The 20,160-nt window shown below is 38.5% G+C and overlaps 1 protein-coding gene across 1 annotated transcript; it reads left to right on the plus strand.

Moving 5' to 3' along the window:
• The first annotated feature begins 12,752 nt into the window (after positions 1-12,752).
• slc35g2b (solute carrier family 35 member G2b) lies at positions 12,753-18,165 on the plus strand. Its single transcript, XM_079602312.1, has 2 exons — positions 12,753-13,074; positions 16,653-18,165. Exon 2 carries the CDS (start codon positions 16,673-16,675, stop codon positions 17,915-17,917), a length of 1,245 nt encoding a protein of 414 aa, XP_079458438.1. The 5' UTR covers positions 12,753-13,074; positions 16,653-16,672; the 3' UTR covers positions 17,918-18,165.
• The last annotated feature ends 1,995 nt before the right edge of the window (positions 18,166-20,160 follow it).

A 20,160-nucleotide genomic window follows, 5' to 3' on the forward strand; every position in this document is an offset into this window, starting at 1 on the left:
AAATAAATACATAATATTACCGTATAAACAAAAAATCACAAAATTTACTAGACTAGTATTCTCCTGGGTGTGCTCTTTGATGCCAATCTTTCATTTGAAAGTCACATGTCTAGTATCTGTCAAACCGCATTCTTCCATCTTAAAAATATCTAAAGTTCGACATATGCTGTCAATGACAAATGCGGAACAATTAGTTCATGCGTTTATGACCTCAAGGCTAGATTATTGTGATGCTCTACTGGGTGGTTGCCCTGCACGCTTAATAAACAAACTACAGCTAGTTCAAAACGCAGCAGCTCGAGTTCTTACCAGAACCAGGAAGTATGACCATATTAGCCCGGTTCTGTCAACACTGCATTGGCTGCCCATTAAACATTGTATACATTTTAAAATATTGCTAATTACTTACAAAGCACTAAATGGTTTAGCTGCGCAGTACTTGAGCGAGCTCTTAACGCATTATAGTCCTTCACGTCTATTGTGATCTCAAAACTCCGGCCAGTTAATAATACCTAGAATATCAAAATCGACTGCTGGCGGTAGATCCTTTTCCTATTTAGCACCAAAACTCTGGAACAGTCTTCCTACCATCGTCCGGGAAGCAGACACACTCTGTCAGTTCAAATCTAGACTAAAAAACACATCTCTTTTACCGGGCATCCACATAACACATTATACATTTCTATAATTTAAATCATGTAAATAGGCTGCATGAATTAGGTCAGCTGGAACCGGGAACACTTCCTATAACCCCTTATGTAGGCTACTCGTTACATCATAAGAAGAATGGCATACGCTAATATTAGTCTCTCTGTTTATCCCGAGGTTTACCGTACTCAACAGAATCCGGGCCGTATCCAGATCAGATGAAACGCCGTTTTATGCCAGACAACTAATTGGCAATGTCACTTTGTAAAGAGAGATTACGTGCCCGCGCACATACACATTCAAACACGCATGCCTATAGACTAAACACGTAATACGCATGTACACGCCGTCACCGTTCTCACAGATTCAGTTTTTTTTAAGTTTACACAGGTGTAACGGTTATAATGTATTGCTTATAATGGTATCGTTTTCAAAACTCGTTTTCAAAAACTTGCACTTTGAAATAGGTTTCAAAGGCCACCAAAATGCCATGGTCATGTAAATGAACAGCCAGAACACATTAAAAGTTTTCTGTTTTCAGTTGAAAACGGTATCGTGTACAAGTTAATAACAACGGAAATTAATCAATTAAAAACTTACATAAGCTAGACAATGACTTTCTTCTAGAGCTGGTGTACTGATTGGTCTACTCTGCTCTGATTGGTCAGATGGCCCAGTCTGTTGTGATTGGTCTACTCTGCTCTGATTGGTCAGATGGCCCAGTCTGTTGTGATTGGCGACTCTGCTCTGATTGGTCAGATGGTCCAGTCTGTTGTGATTGGTATACTCTGCTCTGATTGGTCAGATGGTCCAGTCTGTTGTGATTGGTATACTCTGCTCTGATTGGTCAGATGGTCCAGTCTGTTGTGATTGGTATACTCTGATTTGATTGGTCACATGGTCCAGTCTGTTGTGATTGGCCAACTCTGCTCTGATTGGTCAGATGGCCCAGTCTGTTGTGATTGGCCAACTCTGCTCTGATTGGTCAGATGGCCCAGTCTGTTGTGATTGGCCGACTCTGCTCTGATTGGTCAGATGACCCAGTCTGTTGTGATTAGTCTACTCTGCTCTGATTGGTCAGATGGCCCAGTCTGTTGTGATTGGCCGACTCTGCTCTGATTGGTCAGATGACCCAGTCTGTTGTGATTAGTCTACTCTGCTCTGATTGGTCAGATGGCCCAGTCTGTTGTGATTGGTCTACTCTGCTCTGATTGGTCAGATGGTCCAGTCTGTTGTGATTAGTCTACTCTGCTCTGATTGGTCAGATGGCCCAGTCTGTTGTGATTAGTCTACTCTGCTCTGATTGGTCAGATGGTCCAGTCTGTTGTGATTAGGCTACTCTGCTCTGATTGGTCAGATGGCCCAGTCTGTTGTGATTAGTCTACTCTGCTCTGATTGGTCAGATGGCCCAGTCTGTTGTGATTGGTCTACTCTGCTCTGATTGGTCAGATGGTCCAGTCTGTTGTGATTAGTCTACTCTGCTCTGATTGGTCAGATGGCCCAGTCTGTTGTGATTAGTCTACTCTGCTCTGATTGGTCAGATGGTCCAGTCTGTTGTGATTGGTCTACTCTGCTCTGATTGGTCAGATGGCCCAGTCTGTCGTGATTAGTCTACTGCTTACAGCGTGTCTTGGACAGAAATGTCCGTATCTGAATTTCAGCTCCGGATCTTCCTCAGCACTTGATACAAAGTAAATCATAACAGTAACGATAACTGGCATCATGTACATTTGTTACAAACATAGGTTAGTGTAGGTAATACTGGAATTACTGACGACTCGTTTCAGGCCGTTCAGAATCACTTCTTTCTTTTGGGAGACAATAACTTAATTTATCTGCACTTTGACCATTGAAACTTTGCAGACCTTTTACATTCATAAACATTTGTCTGACAAAAGTATAAAAGGACATCAGAAAACATTGAGCTTTTAGCACAGCGCCAATACAACACAAGCTACAGAGTGAGTTATGAAATAAAAGCCATACTTCCCTTGTAAATCACTAAATGTCAATTAATGACTGTTCTGCTGTCATACTCATTTTATTTATGAACATGTACTGCCACAGAACGGATGAAGATCTTTCTACCTGAAGCTCATAACAATGCCTTGTAATGTGATGTAAACACTGAATGATGTTGCTCTTTATGCGAGACAAATTAGGGAGCTGTAATGTTTTTCTTATTAGAACTAAATGGTGCATGTTTAATGGAAGCTGACTAGAAAAGAAAAAGGCAATGAGGTTTGTCTTGTAACAACTGCCTTTTGTTGAAACAAACAAACAAATCGGCCTACATGATACCACGGCTCATTAAATCAGTGCAAATTAAAGAAAAACAATGCTAGCTGCCAACAACATTTCATTGGACTGTCGCACTGTTTTAATGAGCTGTCGTATCATGTGCTTATCTTCTTTAAAAGAGAAATCTGCATGCAATACTGTTGTACACATGCCCTGCCAAAAAAACTAAAAATATTTAAATACGCAAATGCTTAAGAGTCTATGATTGGATCATTATTGCAGTGATTATGTTTCTATCATGTTTGGCAACAGTTCTTCTAACCCTACTTGATGGAGTGTGTAGCTTTTCATTTCTTTAACAACCAGGAAAACACATCATGGCCATATTTCTGGATGACAGTGTCAAGATTCATCAGACTCAAACTGTGGAAGAATGGTTGTTGTGAGGAGCATGAAAAATCATAAATGAATCGGGTCCTCTGAGTCCAGATCTTAAATGCATTGAAAGTCTTTGGGATGTGCTGGAGAAGACTTTACAGAGTGCTGGACTCTTGCATTCTCAATACAAGATCAAAAGTGACGCACCTCTTGATGGAAATATGATCACAACATTTATTTCCATCAAGAGGTGCATCAATTATTCATGATAAAAGCCATTTAACAAACTTAAACCACTGCATTGCAAGCACTACTCAAATGTTCTTCAGAATTGTTTAAAAAAATATTTACAAATGTTAACTACCATCAAAGGTTTGGGGTCAGGAAGATCTTTTATCTATTATTGAAAGAAATTAATTATTTTATTCTTAAAGGTGGGGTATGTGATTTGCAAAACGGCCGGCAGATTTTGAAAATACACAACTCAAATGGTCCTACCTTCTTTCCTTTGACTCCACCCATTCAAAGAACATGGACATGGATGGGGGGAGGGGGGATGGTACGACCGATTGATTGACGCACTAACTGTCCAATGATTCTAGGTGGTCTTGGAAATGATTGGCTGGAGTTTTTCGAGTCCTGCCCGTTCCACAGATGATTAAATTGCTTAATTTTTATTTCAGTGCTTCTAACTCAGTGGCTGTAAGTGGGTTAAGAATAGGATTTTAAGTGATTTTGAAAAAATGGCCAAAAAAGAGAATTACATACCCCACCTTTAAGACATGAAATTGGTCCGTTTCAAATAAAATTTCTTTTTGAAATGCTGTTCTTTTGAACTTTCTATTCGCCAAAGAATCCTGTAAACAATGTATCACAGTTTCCACAAAAATTCACAATAATGATGATTCAATGTATTTTTATTAAATGAATACAGTCTTGGAGAGCATATAGACTTCTCTAAAAAAACATATTATGTATTATATTATCTGTCCATAAAAGGACAAACAGAAATAGCTTTTGTAATACACAGTGATCACAGCATACATATTTCATTCCACATTTCACATTCACTGCCATTGATTATTTTCACCACAACATTATTTTTTTAGATATTTGTAGACCAGCAGAAGTGCCGCGCTTCAACAAGCGAATCAATAAAAGGTTTAGTCATTGAAAGGTAGGCTATCCATCTCAATATTAACAGTATCTGCAGGACGTGACATGCGCCGAGTCTTTAAAGACAGCAGGAAAGCTGAAAAAGGATAACAATGGCGGTGACGTGCGTGAAGTAATTGAGGTTAGATGTGTGAGCTCACATTCTTCTATCATCCAATGTCTTGACGCTCATTGATCAATGAAACTCATTATTACATAAAGATATGAACAGACACAGGTTACTGCCGCCAGACAGAGGCGTTACACAACCTAGTCTTTAAAGGATAATTCCGGTATTTAACACCTTGAGTCTATATTGTAGTTTGTTTTGGATGAACAAGAGTGGTGGACAACTTTTTTTGACAATGGTTCCTCTCTCGAGTTTTTGACTATAAAAGAATTGGCCATGGACCCATTTAACATTGGAGTCAATCGGCATGTCCGAAAATGTCATTAAAACAGCCAATAATGTTCGTTTACAAAACTGTTAAACTCACCGAGTGGTTAGTGGTGTACGTTGATGATTATAAACAATATATTGTCGCAATATATGATTCCAATCCGTTTATTTTGCTATAGTGGAACTATTTTTTCAACAATGGGATTTTACAAAATGACGAATAAAACACGACAGAAACTGTATTTCGCAACACTTTTTGGTTCGGGAACATCAACTAACATCACCAATCACTCGGTGAGTTGCACAGTTTTGAAAAATAATGTTAAAGGTTGTTTTAATGACATTTTCGGACATGCCGATTGACTCCAATGTTAAATGGGTCCATGGCCAATTCTTTTATAGTCAAAAACTCGAGAGAGGAACCATTGTCAAAAAAAATGTTGTCCACCACTCTTGTTCATCCAAAACAAACTACAATATAGACTCAAGGTGTTAAATACCGGAATTATCCTTTAAGGGATAGTTCACCCCAAAAATAATTTTTGCAGTGGACTCCATTTTTCCCTTTAAGACAGTTGGAATAATCACTCTTTTTTTATTTGTTTGCCTTCTTTAATGTGCTTATGTCCTTCATGTGTTTGATTCACCATGTTCAAAACGATTCCCTTATTTTACAGTTCTGTTAAGTACAAAAGCTGGAGACCAGAATTTCAGGGACTTTTCTTCATTTTTTAGGTCGACGTATCTCTTTTTTCTAAACAACTGGTCTGATCTCACTCCTCGTCCTCGTTCAAAATGTATGTGAAAGAAACATCCGTTCTCTATCTTTTCTGTGTATAGGCTTATAATGAGCATCTCTCATTATAGTTAAACATGTTACCCTGATAAATAAAATATATTTAAAATGCTCAGCCCCAAAAAAGATATGTTTATTTGGGAACTTTTATATACTTTTTGCTTTTACTATCAAAGTTGTTTAAACTTAGCTGTAGGAATTTGAACAATTTTAACTTCTAAAGTTTTATTTTTAACTGCAACCAACTGTCAAGATTTGGGTGAAGAGATGAGGTGCAGAGCGATGGGCTTTTTATTTATTAACTATAATATAGTATTGTATTGTCTATATTGTCGTTTTATCTTCCTTGCCCAGGGACCACAGATGTAAATTAGCTGTATAGCTAACTCTGGTACAGGGCCTGAACTGTGCATGGTCCCTGTCAAATAAACTAATAAAATAAATAAAATAAAATAAATAAAAATCAAAACAAAGCCATGTGCTCATAAAACATGACATGAACACTCACAGACTCACAGACTGCGTGTCCTCCACACAAAACATGACGACATGAAAGCACATGGCTAATGAAAAACACTAACCGCGTGCTACACAGAACAAGACAAGAAAGCAAGCGGTCGATGATAAACATGAACCATAGGACATGACGACATCACGAGAACACCTGGCCAATGAAAACATGAACCAGGCGCTCTACAAAAACACATGAGACGAGTGAATGAAGACTCATTTGCTCACAACAAGAGACAAAACATCTGAAGCCCGACACTGAACCGAAACCAAACTAGACAGAAGTGTTGTGATCTGAACACCTTATGAGAGATACGAGGGTCTGTGGCTCTATATCATTGGAGAAAGTGTAATGGATTACATGGATCTTGTGTTCCTTGATAACATTACAACCTTGACGTCATTGAGTTGTGCGACAGTCAATCACGGTTTGCGGACACCATGGAAATGAATGAGAAGTGCCGTAAACTGAATCCTAAATATTCAGCGTAGTGTGTTTTGTTGAGGAGAGGTGTGCTTTTAAAGTGATCTGATGATTTTCACCTGGTAGATGATAAAGCAATTTATAAAATCTCATAGACTTAAGATGGGGTCTATTGTCAATAGTGTAGCCTATCAATGTAAATAAAACACAGAAGTCACTTTCAAACCAAGGCCCCGTTTACACGTACATGGTTATTTTGAAAAACGGAGGCATTTCCCTTAGTTTGTGCCCTTCGTTTCACGCGCAAACGAAGAATTCAAAAACTCCGGCCTAAGTGGAGATTTTGGAAAACTGCGTTTGCACGTTTGCATGTAAACTGAGAGAAACTGAGTTTTAGGCAGTCGACGTCACAGTATGTGACTATTTTCGGGATTCTTGATTGGCTACCGTGTGCTTGAGCTTCTCGTTACACTGCCACCTACAGGTTTGGCATGCTCTTAACGGCATATAAACGAGTTTATATATAACATATATAAACATATAAAGTTCATGTAAACAAACACTTTTCTGAAAACTGACAGGTGTGCACAATGTTATCTTTGAAAACGGAGAGGGGTGAGATGTCCGTTTATGAAAATAGCCGTCCACGTGTAAACGTAGCCCAAGCATGCCTTCTGTTAGTCAAGGTGGCAAATTTTCATAGCCAATATAAACACAACAAGCATGGGGAAATTTTCCTCCACCGTCGAAATTCCCGTTCGCAAGGATTTCTATTGAAATGACTGGAGTTAGCACTCGGATTTCACAACGGTAAATGTGACCAGCTTAGCAACCTCATAACATTATGACCTCATAACACCGCTTAAAACCACCTTAGCAATTAATGCTCTGGCAACCACTAACAGTAACACCAACTTGTTGCAGAATAACTCATGTTTTCATGTCAGAATGTTATTGTGCCGTTTTTGCCTTTTCCCGCCTCTGAAAAACTCCTGTGGTAAATGAAAGTGCGTGACAGTAATCAGGGATCTGAATAATCCAAATCTCTTTCCGTCTCAAACTTCAGTGTTCTCCGATAGCTTGTCTTTGATCTCGCGCGGCTGTGTTAGTGCGGCAGTCGCTTGCAGTTTTCGACTCGCTGAACATGACTTATCTCAGGACATCTATCACTGAACAGAACACCATCTAGACATTTCGTCTCATTTCAATCTGCAGTGTCATTATTACGGGACACATCACGGACTGCCAGGCTGGAATTACCTTCATAATGGTTGCATAATAAAATATGGCTTAGTTGACATTTCATAGACTGGTCAATTGCCTGCCTATCTGAGCTGTTGAAAACGCTTCATTTCTGTTCAATCTTTGCTGATTGTAGCACAAGGTCATTTTCCCTCCTAAAATCTTTGCTCTTTTTATTATATTTTTTTTCTCTCTATATAGACTTCCTCAGGCCGACAACTGTCTAATCTGAGATGTTGAAATACAATAGAAGTAATTTTTTCTCATAAACACCTTTTGTTATTCTGGTTGAACATAACATCCTGATAGCAATGATAGAAGTGGTATAAATATTTAAAATCGTATCTATCTATAAATTACAGGAACGTGTGCCTGTTATTCGCATATCTCTCGAACCGTTAGTCCGATGGATTTCAAACTTGACATGTGTCTTGCTACGGGCACAAGTAAGTGCAGTGCCAAGTTTGACGTTGTTTGGATTAGAAATGCAAAAGATATCGGTAAATATATCGGTTAAAGAAGCACACATTGAAGATGTTTAGAAGGTTGTGGTTTAAAAATAAAATAAAATAAAAACATTTTTAACACTGTCAGCTAAACATTAAGTCAGCGTTTACTTCAGAATATTATCATTTATTCTGATGCGCTTAACGTTATCGCTACTGTGTAATAGTAGCCTATGCTATTCACCAACTAAACATATCCTATTCAATGCGTTCACAGTGTCTTTCACGGCCATCATTTGTAGTTGCCTATTCACAAACTGTTTGCTCAAGCGTAGTGTTTTCTCAGAGTTCACTGTGTAGCCGCTTCTTGAATCGTGTAGTTCAATTTTTCCATATTTATTCTATGTCATTATGTCAGTGTCAGTATTTGCTTTCTAGCACAAATAAAAATGTCACTGAACTTTTGCTGTGTAATTGTAACAATGAGCACTCAAACACACCAAACAAACCAACAATTACCAAAAACACACACAAAAACTGATTTTGCAAAGGGCACTTTGCACTAGTCTATTAAATGTGGAAGTCTCAGGACCAAAACATGTTCGTCCAATCATTGCATTCTGTCCGAGAAGTCCTCAGACTCGGATCTATGCATTTCTATGCACCAACTCGTCTCAATACCAAGTACGCAAAGTTCGGTGTTGCATCTTTGATAGTACGGACTTGCCAAGTTCTTGATAACGTCACTCACATCGGCTTGGCCACTCCAGTGTATATTTACAATAAAACAAAACCTGTACCCCACCCTGCCTCTTTTTGTTTTCATTTTTAAAATCTTAAACGTATTAATAGCCTCACAAATGTGGTTCAGGCGACGTGTACAATGATGTTGAAGTATGCGTTGATCTTCTTCTGTAAAATTGCTAGCCTGGGAAAACCCAGACCACTTCCGGCAAATTTAGATTTGCTCTGCAAGTGGGTCTGGCAAAGAGCCCATTGAAACCCATTTCCAATCCGTCGAAATCGCGCCACCAATCAGAAACGTTGGGGCGGGCTTTACACGATGACGACAGAGCAGCGACGGTGACGCAGATTTTGTACATTACAGAGATGGATGCCGCCGTGGAACATCATAACATCACTCGTTCGAATCAGCGATCGCGTCTGTTTCAAGCGATTTAAAATGGTAATTTTCATTAACACAAACAGAGAATTGCTGAGAGTCTCAGATGTTTCTCCGTCGCTCTGCATACGTCATGTCATTCATCGCTCTGATTGGTTTTAGATCTATCCAATTGCGCCCAGAGCCATTTAAGCGACGTCCGTTGGTGACGCCCCTGTGGAAATGAATTGTCTATGGAGCTTTGCCAGACCCTAACTCAGTTACAACTGAGAGTGGTCTGGGTTTCCCCAGGCTATAAAATTGCATCATCTGAGACTAAATCCAAAACTAGTCTTTTTGGTGGGCAGCTTGGTTTCATTAAACGCTGTTTTTGACATAGAAGTTTTGAGTTCTGAAACTTACAGGATATTTTTTATAGTACAATGACCTAAATGCCAAAAGATCAAGGAATTTTTGATTTCTCAATACATGACACCCTTATTAATGGTGTGTTTTTGGTCAATTTGAAGCTCAACAGTTTCCATACTTATTCCTAGCTCAGACATTCTGCTCATGTTTTTCTTTTTGGACGATAGAAAGACTTTTGGATTTGTACTGATTGAATGTTATTATCAAATGCGGACAATTTTTCAGTTGTTACTTAGGCCTATGCCTATGTATTTAACCCATAATACTCCTTTAAAGGGATAGTTCACTTAAAAATGAAAATTCTGTCATCATATACTCACCCTCAAGTTGTTTCAAACTGTATGATTTTCTTTCTTCTGCTGAACACAAAGGAAGATATTTTGAAGAATGTCAGTAACCAAACAGTTAACTGGTCCCATTGACTTCCATAGTTTTTTTTCCTACTATTGAAGTCAATGGGACTGTTTGGTTACTGACATTCTTCAAAATATCTTCCTTTGTGTTCAGCAGAAGAAATAAAATCATACAGTTTGAAACAACTTGAGGATGAGTATATGATGAGAAAATTTTCATTTTAAAGTGAACTATCCCTTTAAAGTGTTTCACTGTTCATTTTTGCCATATTTTACAAGATTAATGACAGATCTACTTTCTGATCAAATGTCCAGACACAACTTTAGTGTCCAGTTATTCTGATACACCAAACAAAATATCTCTACTTTCCTGGAACTTTTTCATGTAAAAGTCCAAAAAAAGTGAAGACGAAGAGCCGGAAGTGAACTTGTGTTCGCAGTACAGGCATTACAAACTCATCTCTGAAGGGAAAACACTCAATACTAAACTTCGTTCCACAAACACCTCCTGACCTTATACTGACAAATCAATCCGTTTCGATCAATATATTAGCGTGATTCATCACTTTAGTCAATGGCATTGGGGAAAATACAATAATAAATAAAGGTCAGAAACGCTGAGTAGAGCGCTTGGGTTGTGAATGATGTGAAAATGCTGGAGTCAGTCAGGCATGGTTATGAATACCTCCCACCAGAACTAGCCATGTGACTGACGCTGGTGTCTGGGATCCGAGGAGTGAGTGTCCCGTGGGAGTCTGAGCTTCACTGGTGCTCTCCCAGCGTGAGGAATAATGCTGTCCTCACTGGGCTTTCCTCAAGAGAAAGGCCAGCATCACTATACGGCTCATATTGAGGATAAATGATCTGTATCCAGCCCAGTGAACAGAGAAACAGACGAAACAATACCATAAACTCGAGACTTAAAGGGGGACTTGATGGATAAGTCTTGAAGGGGAGCTCTCAAGTGCGGCTCAGAACCTAACAAAAATACTTCAAGTTTATTTTAAGTAAAGTTCAAGTATATTTTTAAGTGTACTTTATGTAGTAAGTAAACTCATTTTAATGTACTATAGTAGTATACTTGTCAAGAGTGCTATTTCAATACTTATTGGTAGTAAATCGGCCCACTTTTTAGTGTGTAAAAGTATACTTTTAAGTTTACTTTATTACACAACTAGTTAACAAATGTTTTCAATGTACTGCAACTATACTAAAAGTGAACTTATGGGTACTTATAGTTTACTAGTTAAATACTTTTTTTGTTTATGAAAGTACACTTTCTGAAATATAGTTTAGTAGTTTTATACTGTGTAAGTGAACTTAACATCATAGTTTAGTTCACTATTTTTATATTATTTTTATGCACTTAAATTATACTAATATATTAATCATATTTAGGTATTATTTTGTTATGCTTGAAATATCCCTTTAACTGTACTTTAACTCTTTCCCTGCCAGTGTTTTGTTTTTGTTTTTTACCAGTCAGTGCCAGCATTTTTGATATTTTTCAGAAAACTTTCATGGCCCCCAGGATATTTTGTTGTATTAATATCTGAACATACAATATATCTAAAGAAGCAACAGAGTCTCTACTTTTAAACAACAAAAACGTTTTAATCTAACTTCATGCATTGTTTTTTACCGTCTAAAGTAACTAAGTGGTTAAGGTAACCCTAACAAAAAAAATAAAAATAAATAAATAATAATTTAAACAAAAAGCTGAGAAAATTGTGTTTTCGTCAAAGACTTCGTCCGGATCAGACTCAGAACAGTGATCAGAACACAGATGCAGTAGATGAAGTCCATCAACACCCTCCAAGCTTGAACTGTCCAATACCTCTTCCATAAAAAGTAGACTTTAAGTAGAAGCCTTCGAGCTCCACCCATTGGCTCTAAACTTTCTCTCTGGGATCTTTTGATTTGGGCCTGTAAGAAACTATCCATGACATCAATGTGTTCAAAACCACATCACATCAGCAAAACTGATTTACATTTTACACAGAAATTTGACATGTCACGAAAGAATGGCTTTATGATTTACATAGAAATTGTAAAAATTACAAACAATTTACAAAAATAGTTTCCAATTTAAATAATGATTTAATCTGAAATTTAGCAATTTAATGTAAGAATAACTTAATAATTCAACAATTTACACTGAAATTGGACAGTTTATGTCCAATGCTGAACAATTTACACATTTATTCTGCTTGTTTTTAATGAATGAGGTTCCATGAAAGTTGATTGTGTATAACGGTCATGAATATTTAATGAGGCAAGCATTGAGGGCGTTTGTGATTGGCTGTGCGCTGTGAAACATTGTCATTTATTCTTCTGGTGCATCGTTTCTTCATACTCGGTTCAAAAGATGTTAACCCTAATTCCACATGACAAGTGTGAAATGTTGCTTAACTCCACATTTAAAAAGAAGTTAAACCAGTGTGAAAAGCTTCTCTTTTTTGTTGCTCCATTTGTAGGCTAATACATTTAAATCAAATGTAGATTAGCAAAATGAGGTACACTGGGAAGACTTATTAAATTCAGTTCAATTAATCGACGTTGGATAAGAGATGGGAGAAAGAAATAAGATCAACTCAGCATGCATGCGCTTCTTATGACGATGAAGATGATGAAGATGATGATGTTATGTTGAAGCAGTTCACATGGTGTACCCCACCCTCACTCTGCTATCCGACAGAAGACAAGCCGACAGACACCCCAGCCGAAACACGCGCATCAGAAGGCGTGTGTGTGTGTGCGTGTGTGTGTGTGTGGAGCGTCGCGTGGAGGATGCGCGCACCTTGGAGACGTCCAGCGCGTCCATGAGGAAAGGATGGAGACATGGCAAGCGCAATTCTCCATATCTTGACGCCTGTGAATTAAAACAACGCTTATGTTTAATTCCCACGAGCTTTAAATACATCCGGTTCCTCTCTTTAATAGAAGCGTGGTGAGTAAAAACCGCTTGATTTCATTCATTCGATGCGCAATGTGGAGACGCATTTGCGCTGGCGATATTTGCAGAAGGAAATATGACGCGTTTTTTTTTTTGCGCAACAATGTTTAAAATGAAAAGCGTAGTGAATTTTTTGCAAGTAAATTATTTCCAGCTGCGTGCAAAATTTGTAATTAGTGGGTTTGCACGAACTTGCATGCAAATAAATATAAAATAGTAATACTAACATGCATGAGATATCGTTTGCAGAGGAAATAAATAGAGTAAAACATTTTATTTTTCGTTTCCTATATTTCTATTTTCTACTCCACCCCCCCCCCCCCCCTCTCTCTTTCTGTTTTATTTACTGTTGCTTTTAACAATGATAAATGCATATTATCTATCATATGTCAGGAGATTTATTATAGAAATCAGAGAGAATGGTTCAAAGGCTGTGCTCCCTTCAGACCAGCAATAAATCATCCTTTCTTTCCTCAACATGATTTTTCCTGTCTGCAGTCTCACGGTGTGCCACGGGGACAACATGCATTATGATTACGAATAGCTGTACCATATAATATGACATATTTACGAGTTATGAGGTAAGAGCATAATAGGTGGGCTCTCATCAGCAGGATATTGTTGATCTTGTTGCCCCCTGGTGGGGCTTTTGCTTGTTGGCAATGTTATTTGCTTTCAATCGGGGTAAAAACAAAAAAGTGTGATGCACAGAAATAAATCCATAATCATATATCGTGTTTTGTATTTGACATGTAAAAGCATATTTTAGCAATATTTAATAGCCTAATGCTAAAATGATATGTGAGGTTGAAAATCCAGCTATCTAGTTTCCTTCCCTGTTATATAATTTCGTCCCATCACATTGAATCAAATTCTGCTTATCTGAGCAGGCGCTACTGCACTTAAATATAGAAATTGCTTTACACACGAGAGAGAGAGAGAGAGAGAGAGAGAGAGAGAGAGAGAGAGAGAGAGAGAGAGAGAGAGAGAGAGAGAGAGAGAGAGAGAGAGAGAGAGAGAGAGAGAGAGAGAGAGAGAGAGAGACCATTGAAGCAGCGAGTTATGAATTATGTAAAATTCCCTTCTGCATTTCTGTGAAACCACGGTGCAAACTTGAATTGGCAAAAAAAAAATGGTTATATTGTTCACTATTAAAGATAGACCCACATCCATTTACAATTTACAATCTTAGTAGCCTATGTTATAGTTTTGATTAAAAAAATTATAATCCTATAATTATTTTCTCATCCTCATTCCAAACACATATGCTGTACTTTGTTCCAAATTAAAGGAGAAATTTTAAATAATATTTTTGCAGATTTTTTCTGCCATTCAATAACAGTTCACTGTGACCATTTTTGTTAAGCTTCAAAAAAAGGATAAAACACCATGAAAGTAGATGTGTGCATTATTTCACATCTTATGATACACTTGTGAGGAACAGGTCAAAGTGTATCTTTCAGTGGATTGTTAACCTGTAAACTTCTGTGTATGGATTTATTGAGTCATTTAAATTTCAGGTCTTATTGACAGTGTGAACAGATCATGAGAATCAAACGAGTTATTTTCAGTGAACCACTAGATTCTGGGCACGCAAATTCAACTGAACAAAATGGACTTATCTGGTTCTCAGATTCAACTCACTGATTCAGGGATTTGCTCATAGTGGTTCATATACCCAGCTAACAAAAAATATATTCAAATAACTTGTTGCTAATGGTCATATACATTTTATTTAAATGTTTTGTGAACATTCGAAATGTCCAGGTTTTTAAAATGTTAAGGGAACATTCAGTTTTATAATTTTGTCAATATTATTGGAATGTTATTTTTGAATGTTCTCCAAACGTTCTGAACCAGTAGTAACATAAAAAAATAAAAAAAAGTTCTTTGATTGACTTTTATTGATGTATAAAATATTCTCCAATAATTAAGGGTACGTTTATATGACAAAGATGTACTAAAACAGAAAAGGTTATTCTTTGCATTTTTTTTTTTTTTTTTTTTTTTTTTGCTTACAGAACGCTGTATTCTGCTGTCAGGCCAGTAGTTGGCGATCTCACTTTGTAAAAAAACCCCACTTTGTGCCTATATACTGAACACATAGTACGCATGCGCATGACGTCACCCTTTTGTGACAATTTTTTGTCAAAAAATTTGAATTTTTGTAGTTTACATAGAGACAATAACAATGCTTTGTTGTCAATTTCAAAGTGAAGAGAGTTGTAGTAGTCCATTTGTGAAAAAACAACCGCAGAGATTGCTTTCTCAAAGTCAACAGTTGATAAAAAAGGTTTAGTTTTGGCTAAGAGACGAAGGTAAAAATCTGACAACCGAGTACGTTTTCAATATCTTCTGTTCTCACATATTTGCATGTGTCTATGCGTTCTCAACCCTGGTCCTCGAGGGCCACGGTCCAACAGAGTTTAGCTCCAACCCTAATCAAACACATGAACTTGCTTATTAAAGGATAATTCCGGTATTTAACACCTTGAGTCTATATTGTAGTTTGTTTTGGATGAACAAGAGTGGTGGACAACATTTTTTTGACAATGGTTCCTCTCTCGAGTTTTTGACTATAAAAGAATTGGCCATGGACCCATTTAACATTAGAGTCAATGGGCATGTCCGAAAATGTCATTAAAACAGCCAATAATGTTCGTTTACAAAACTGTTAAACTCACCGAGTGGTTAGTGGTGTTCGTTGATGATTATAAACAATATATCGTCGCAATATATGATTCCAATCCGTTTATTTTGCTATAGTGGAACTATTTTTTCAACAATGGGATTTTACAAAATGACGAATAAAACACGACAGAAACTGTATTTCGCAACACTTTTTGTTTCTGGAACATCACCTAACATCACTAATCACTCGGTGAGTTGCACAGTTTTGAAAAATAATGTTAAAGGTTTTAATGACATTTTCGGACATGCCCATTGACTCCAATGTTAAATGGGTCCATGGCCAATTCTTTTATAGTCAAAAACTCGAGAGAGGAACCATTGTCAAAAAAATGTTGTCCACCACTCTTGTTCATCCAAAACAAACTACAATATAGACTCAAGGTGTTAAATACCGGAATTATCCTTTAAGTTCTTCGGGATGACAGGCAGGTGAGTTTGATCGAGGTTGGAGCTAAACTCAGCAGGACAGTGACCCTCGAAGACCAGGGTTGAGAACCCCTCTACACAAGCAGTTAAAGGTGCAGTCTGTAAGAATGATAACTAGTGGTCGGAATAGGTACTGCAGTCCAAATTCAAAACATCGGAGATCGTCGTTTCTCCCGCCAGCTGCTCACGGCGCTCACACGGGTTGCCAGTTTGAGCACAAGCAACAGTAACGAACACAATGGACAATGAAAATTGCCAAATTGGCAACGTGTAGTATCACAGACCAAAACAAAAACAAACACTCCAGCCTGGAAACTCACATTTCAAAGTAAAATAATTGTCTGTAGAAGTGTTTTTCAGAGAAAAGAGTATATTATGATATTTTAATATGCTTTAGTAGAGTGAATAAGTTGCATACAGCACCTTTAATCCTCTGATGCTTGTGTGTTTCGCAGCTCTTCTGTACCTGAGGAAAATGGATCCGTCCCCCTCAACACAGCAGTACGGCTCCAAAAAAAGGGTTAAAATTCATCCCAGCACCGTCACGGTGAAATACGCCACGCATTTCCCCCAGCCGGGCGACGAGGGCTACGATGACGCTCCGTCCTTTGAGGACTTCGGCTCGTTCATGGACAACACCCCGAACAAGAGACTGGTGTCAGAAAGCGGGCAAGGCAGGACTTTATTCGGCACTATGGATTCCCGTCCCAAGGCCGATCAGAGAGAGAAAGGAGTCGGCGGGCAGCTCGCGAGCTTCGGCGAGGCCTCGGTCCTGGCGTCGCGGGTCACCTGGGGTGCTCTTTTCGGGGCGGCTCTTGCTCACGGATGCGTGGCTCTCATCACACGCCTGGCGGCCGACCGCTCCAAAGTGCCCTCGCTAGAGCTCATCTTCATCCGCTCGGTGATCCAGGTGTTGTCCGTTCTGGTGGTCCTCTACTATAAAGAAGCTCCCTTTGGACCGAAGGGCTACCGACTGCGTTTGTTCTTCTACGGGATTTGCAACGTCATCTCAATCACGTGCGCGTACACGTCCTTCGCCATCGTTCCACCGAGCAACGGCACCATCATGTGGCGGGCGACCACTACAGTCTTCAGCGCCATCTTAGCCTTCCTGCTCTTGGATGAACGCCTGGGTTACACGGACGTCGTGGCGGTCGTAGGGAGTCTCTTCGGACTGTGCCTCGTGATGATCCCGAACATCGCAGACGAGGAAAAGTCCCCGTTGGGATTCTGGAAAGAAGCGTTTGGATACACCATGACTGTAATGGCGGGTTTGACCGCCGCCCTGTCTATGATCGTGTACCGGGCCATTAAAGAGCGCGTTAGCATGTGGGCCGCGCTCTTCACGTTCGGTTGGACGGGGACCGTGTGGGGGGCGTCCACTATGTTCATCATGCAAGAACCCATCATTCCCTTGGACGGCGAGACGTGGGGTTACCTCACGGGAATCTGCATTTGCTCCACCGTGGCGTTTCTGGGTGTCTACTACGCCCTCAACAAGTTCCACCCCGCGTTGGTCAGCACCGTGCAGCATCTGGAGATCGTGGTAGCCATGTTTCTTCAGCTAATCGTGTTGAGAATGATCCCGTCCGTGTACGACGTCTTCGGAGCGCTGGTTATCATGGTCAGCGTGTTCGTCCTGACCGGGCTCAAGCTTTACAGGGTGGGCCGGGCCATCCGACAAGATTACCAGGAGATTCTGGACTCACCGATCAAATGAGAGCGTCGATGTGTGTGTACTTGAGCGCATGAGGGGGCATGTATATGTGCGTGTGTATATGTGCGTGTGAATGTGTGTGTGTGTGTGTGTGTGTCTCCCTGCTCCCTTCTCTTACAATAGTGCAATCACTGAATGTCTGGATCTTCGGCATTTATTTCGAATCGTGTCGTTGGAAGAGTGCCATTGGTGTAATGTCTTTGCTAACTGTTGATGTGTGAAAATAAACAGTGATCCATAGCGCTCCCCTGATAGCATTGATTTTTTTTCTGTGTGTCACTGAAACAAAAGTAAGATGCAGTGGTCTAGATCTATAAACGGCGGGATTGGATACTCTGACCGATAAATCAGACTGCAGCATTGCCATTTCTGCGACGCAATACACTTGGGATGTTTCACTTTTTGTTTTTAGTATTGAAGTGCTACTTGATACTTAGCTGGTTTACCCAGATTTTACTGATTCAACCAACATTTATAATATATTAAATAATACAGTATATATATATATATATATATATATATATATATATATATATATATATATACATTTATAAATACATTTATAATATATTATATATCGTATATATATTAAATTAGTCTCTACTATGCACCAAGGCAGCATTTATTTGGTCAAAATACAGTAAAAACAGTAATATTGTGAAATATGATTTGATTTTTAAGGAGAACAATAAAAGAACAATTGAAAAACAGTTAAAAAGCATATATTTGATCAATCAATTCAATGCATCCTTGCTGAATAAAAGTATTAATTTCTTTTTAAAATCCCACTGACCCCAAACAGTAGTGTATGTTTAATCCAATATTTCACAGCAGGCTTCAACCAAATGAGAGTTGAATTTGTACCAAAAGGTTGTGTTTGATTTGCTTTTTAACAACAATCACTGTCTTATTTGTTCTGCTATCCTGCATGAATATATGTTTTTTTGGATTACATTGTTTTTTCATAGTTTCCTACCCATTTTTCAGGTCACGACCCACCAGTCAAGATCAAAATCTCTAATCTGACCTTTTGTTAGAATAAACTCATCCATATTTATATATCTAAAGTAAACAAAAACCATGGTGAAATGTTATAAATGGTATTGATTTTCTTCAGTATGCCAAGGCGATCGATTCAATCCCTGCCTGAGTGATGGAGGAATTTGTAAAAAAAATTTCTTCTTCTTTTAATCTCATCAGACTTGAAAGAAAACCTCCTTTGATAAGATTACACAACCACAAATGATGTATTATTGGTGCAGAGGAAGTTTTTGTGCATGTGACCCATGCAGCATACAGAAACAAAACTACATCTTCTGTGAACTTATTCAACCCCCCATCTGATAAATATCTGATTATTATTTATTTATCTGAAATTATTTCATCATGATTTTTGTAGCTGTCGTGCACACGTTCATGGAGACAGTGTTTTGATCTGGCGTGTTCTGATTCTCCATCGATCTCCACAACAGCTTCCTATAAAGGCACTAAAACGCCTGTAAATAAATAAATATATATAACTGTCATCAGGTTGATGGTCTGTGGTCGAATCTCCCTCTCTAAATAACCCCAGCCTCATTTTCAGTGGTATTTAATTGTATTAATGTTTGTCTTACCACAAAGGTTACATTTTAGATCGAAGTAATCATTGTTTCCCTCAGACATATGAAAGCTGTGGTCATGATGAAGCGCTGCCTGGTTTGTTTGCAGGGCCTAGAGATATTTTGGTAATACATATTTTAAATGGCAGAGGATGCACTTTCTTTAGTGTTCCACAAGGCGGCACTTCGGAGACATTTTTCTCTTAAAGGAATAGCTCACCTATAATGGGGGTGGGGGGTGGTTAGGAATACAAAAAGGGGAATCTGGAGAATTTACGCAGCTCTTTTCAATACAGTTTCTCAAGCTCTAAAAAGGAGCAAAAAGCACCATAAAATAGTCCACGGCAACATGCACTATATTTAAATCAATTGCATAATGACTTAGGGTTCGGTTTTTGGTTCATTTGATTGTGTTTTGAGAAAAAAAAAAGAGTTAATATTAGTAATTTTACATTTCTATGAAGTCATCTGAGTCCATTGACTGAAGTGACATTCTATAATGCATGTATGAATCTAAGAGCTCACTGATTCCCTCTCATTGTAGTGAGGGATATTGAAAAGTGTGAGGATGCTTTGGTTTAGTTTAGTTTAGTTTAGTTTAGTTTAGTTTAGTTTAGTTTAGTTTAGTTTAGTTTAGTTTAGTTT

This window comes from Phoxinus phoxinus, assembly GCF_949152265.1.
Source record: "Phoxinus phoxinus genome assembly, chromosome: 24".
Taxonomy (NCBI): domain Eukaryota; kingdom Metazoa; phylum Chordata; class Actinopteri; order Cypriniformes; family Leuciscidae; genus Phoxinus; species Phoxinus phoxinus.

Excerpts from the sequence above, each read along its gene's own strand:
- slc35g2b (XM_079602312.1), top strand. The coding sequence starts at position 16,673 with ATGGATCCGTCCCCCTCAACACAGCAGTACGGCTCCAAAAAAAGGGTT.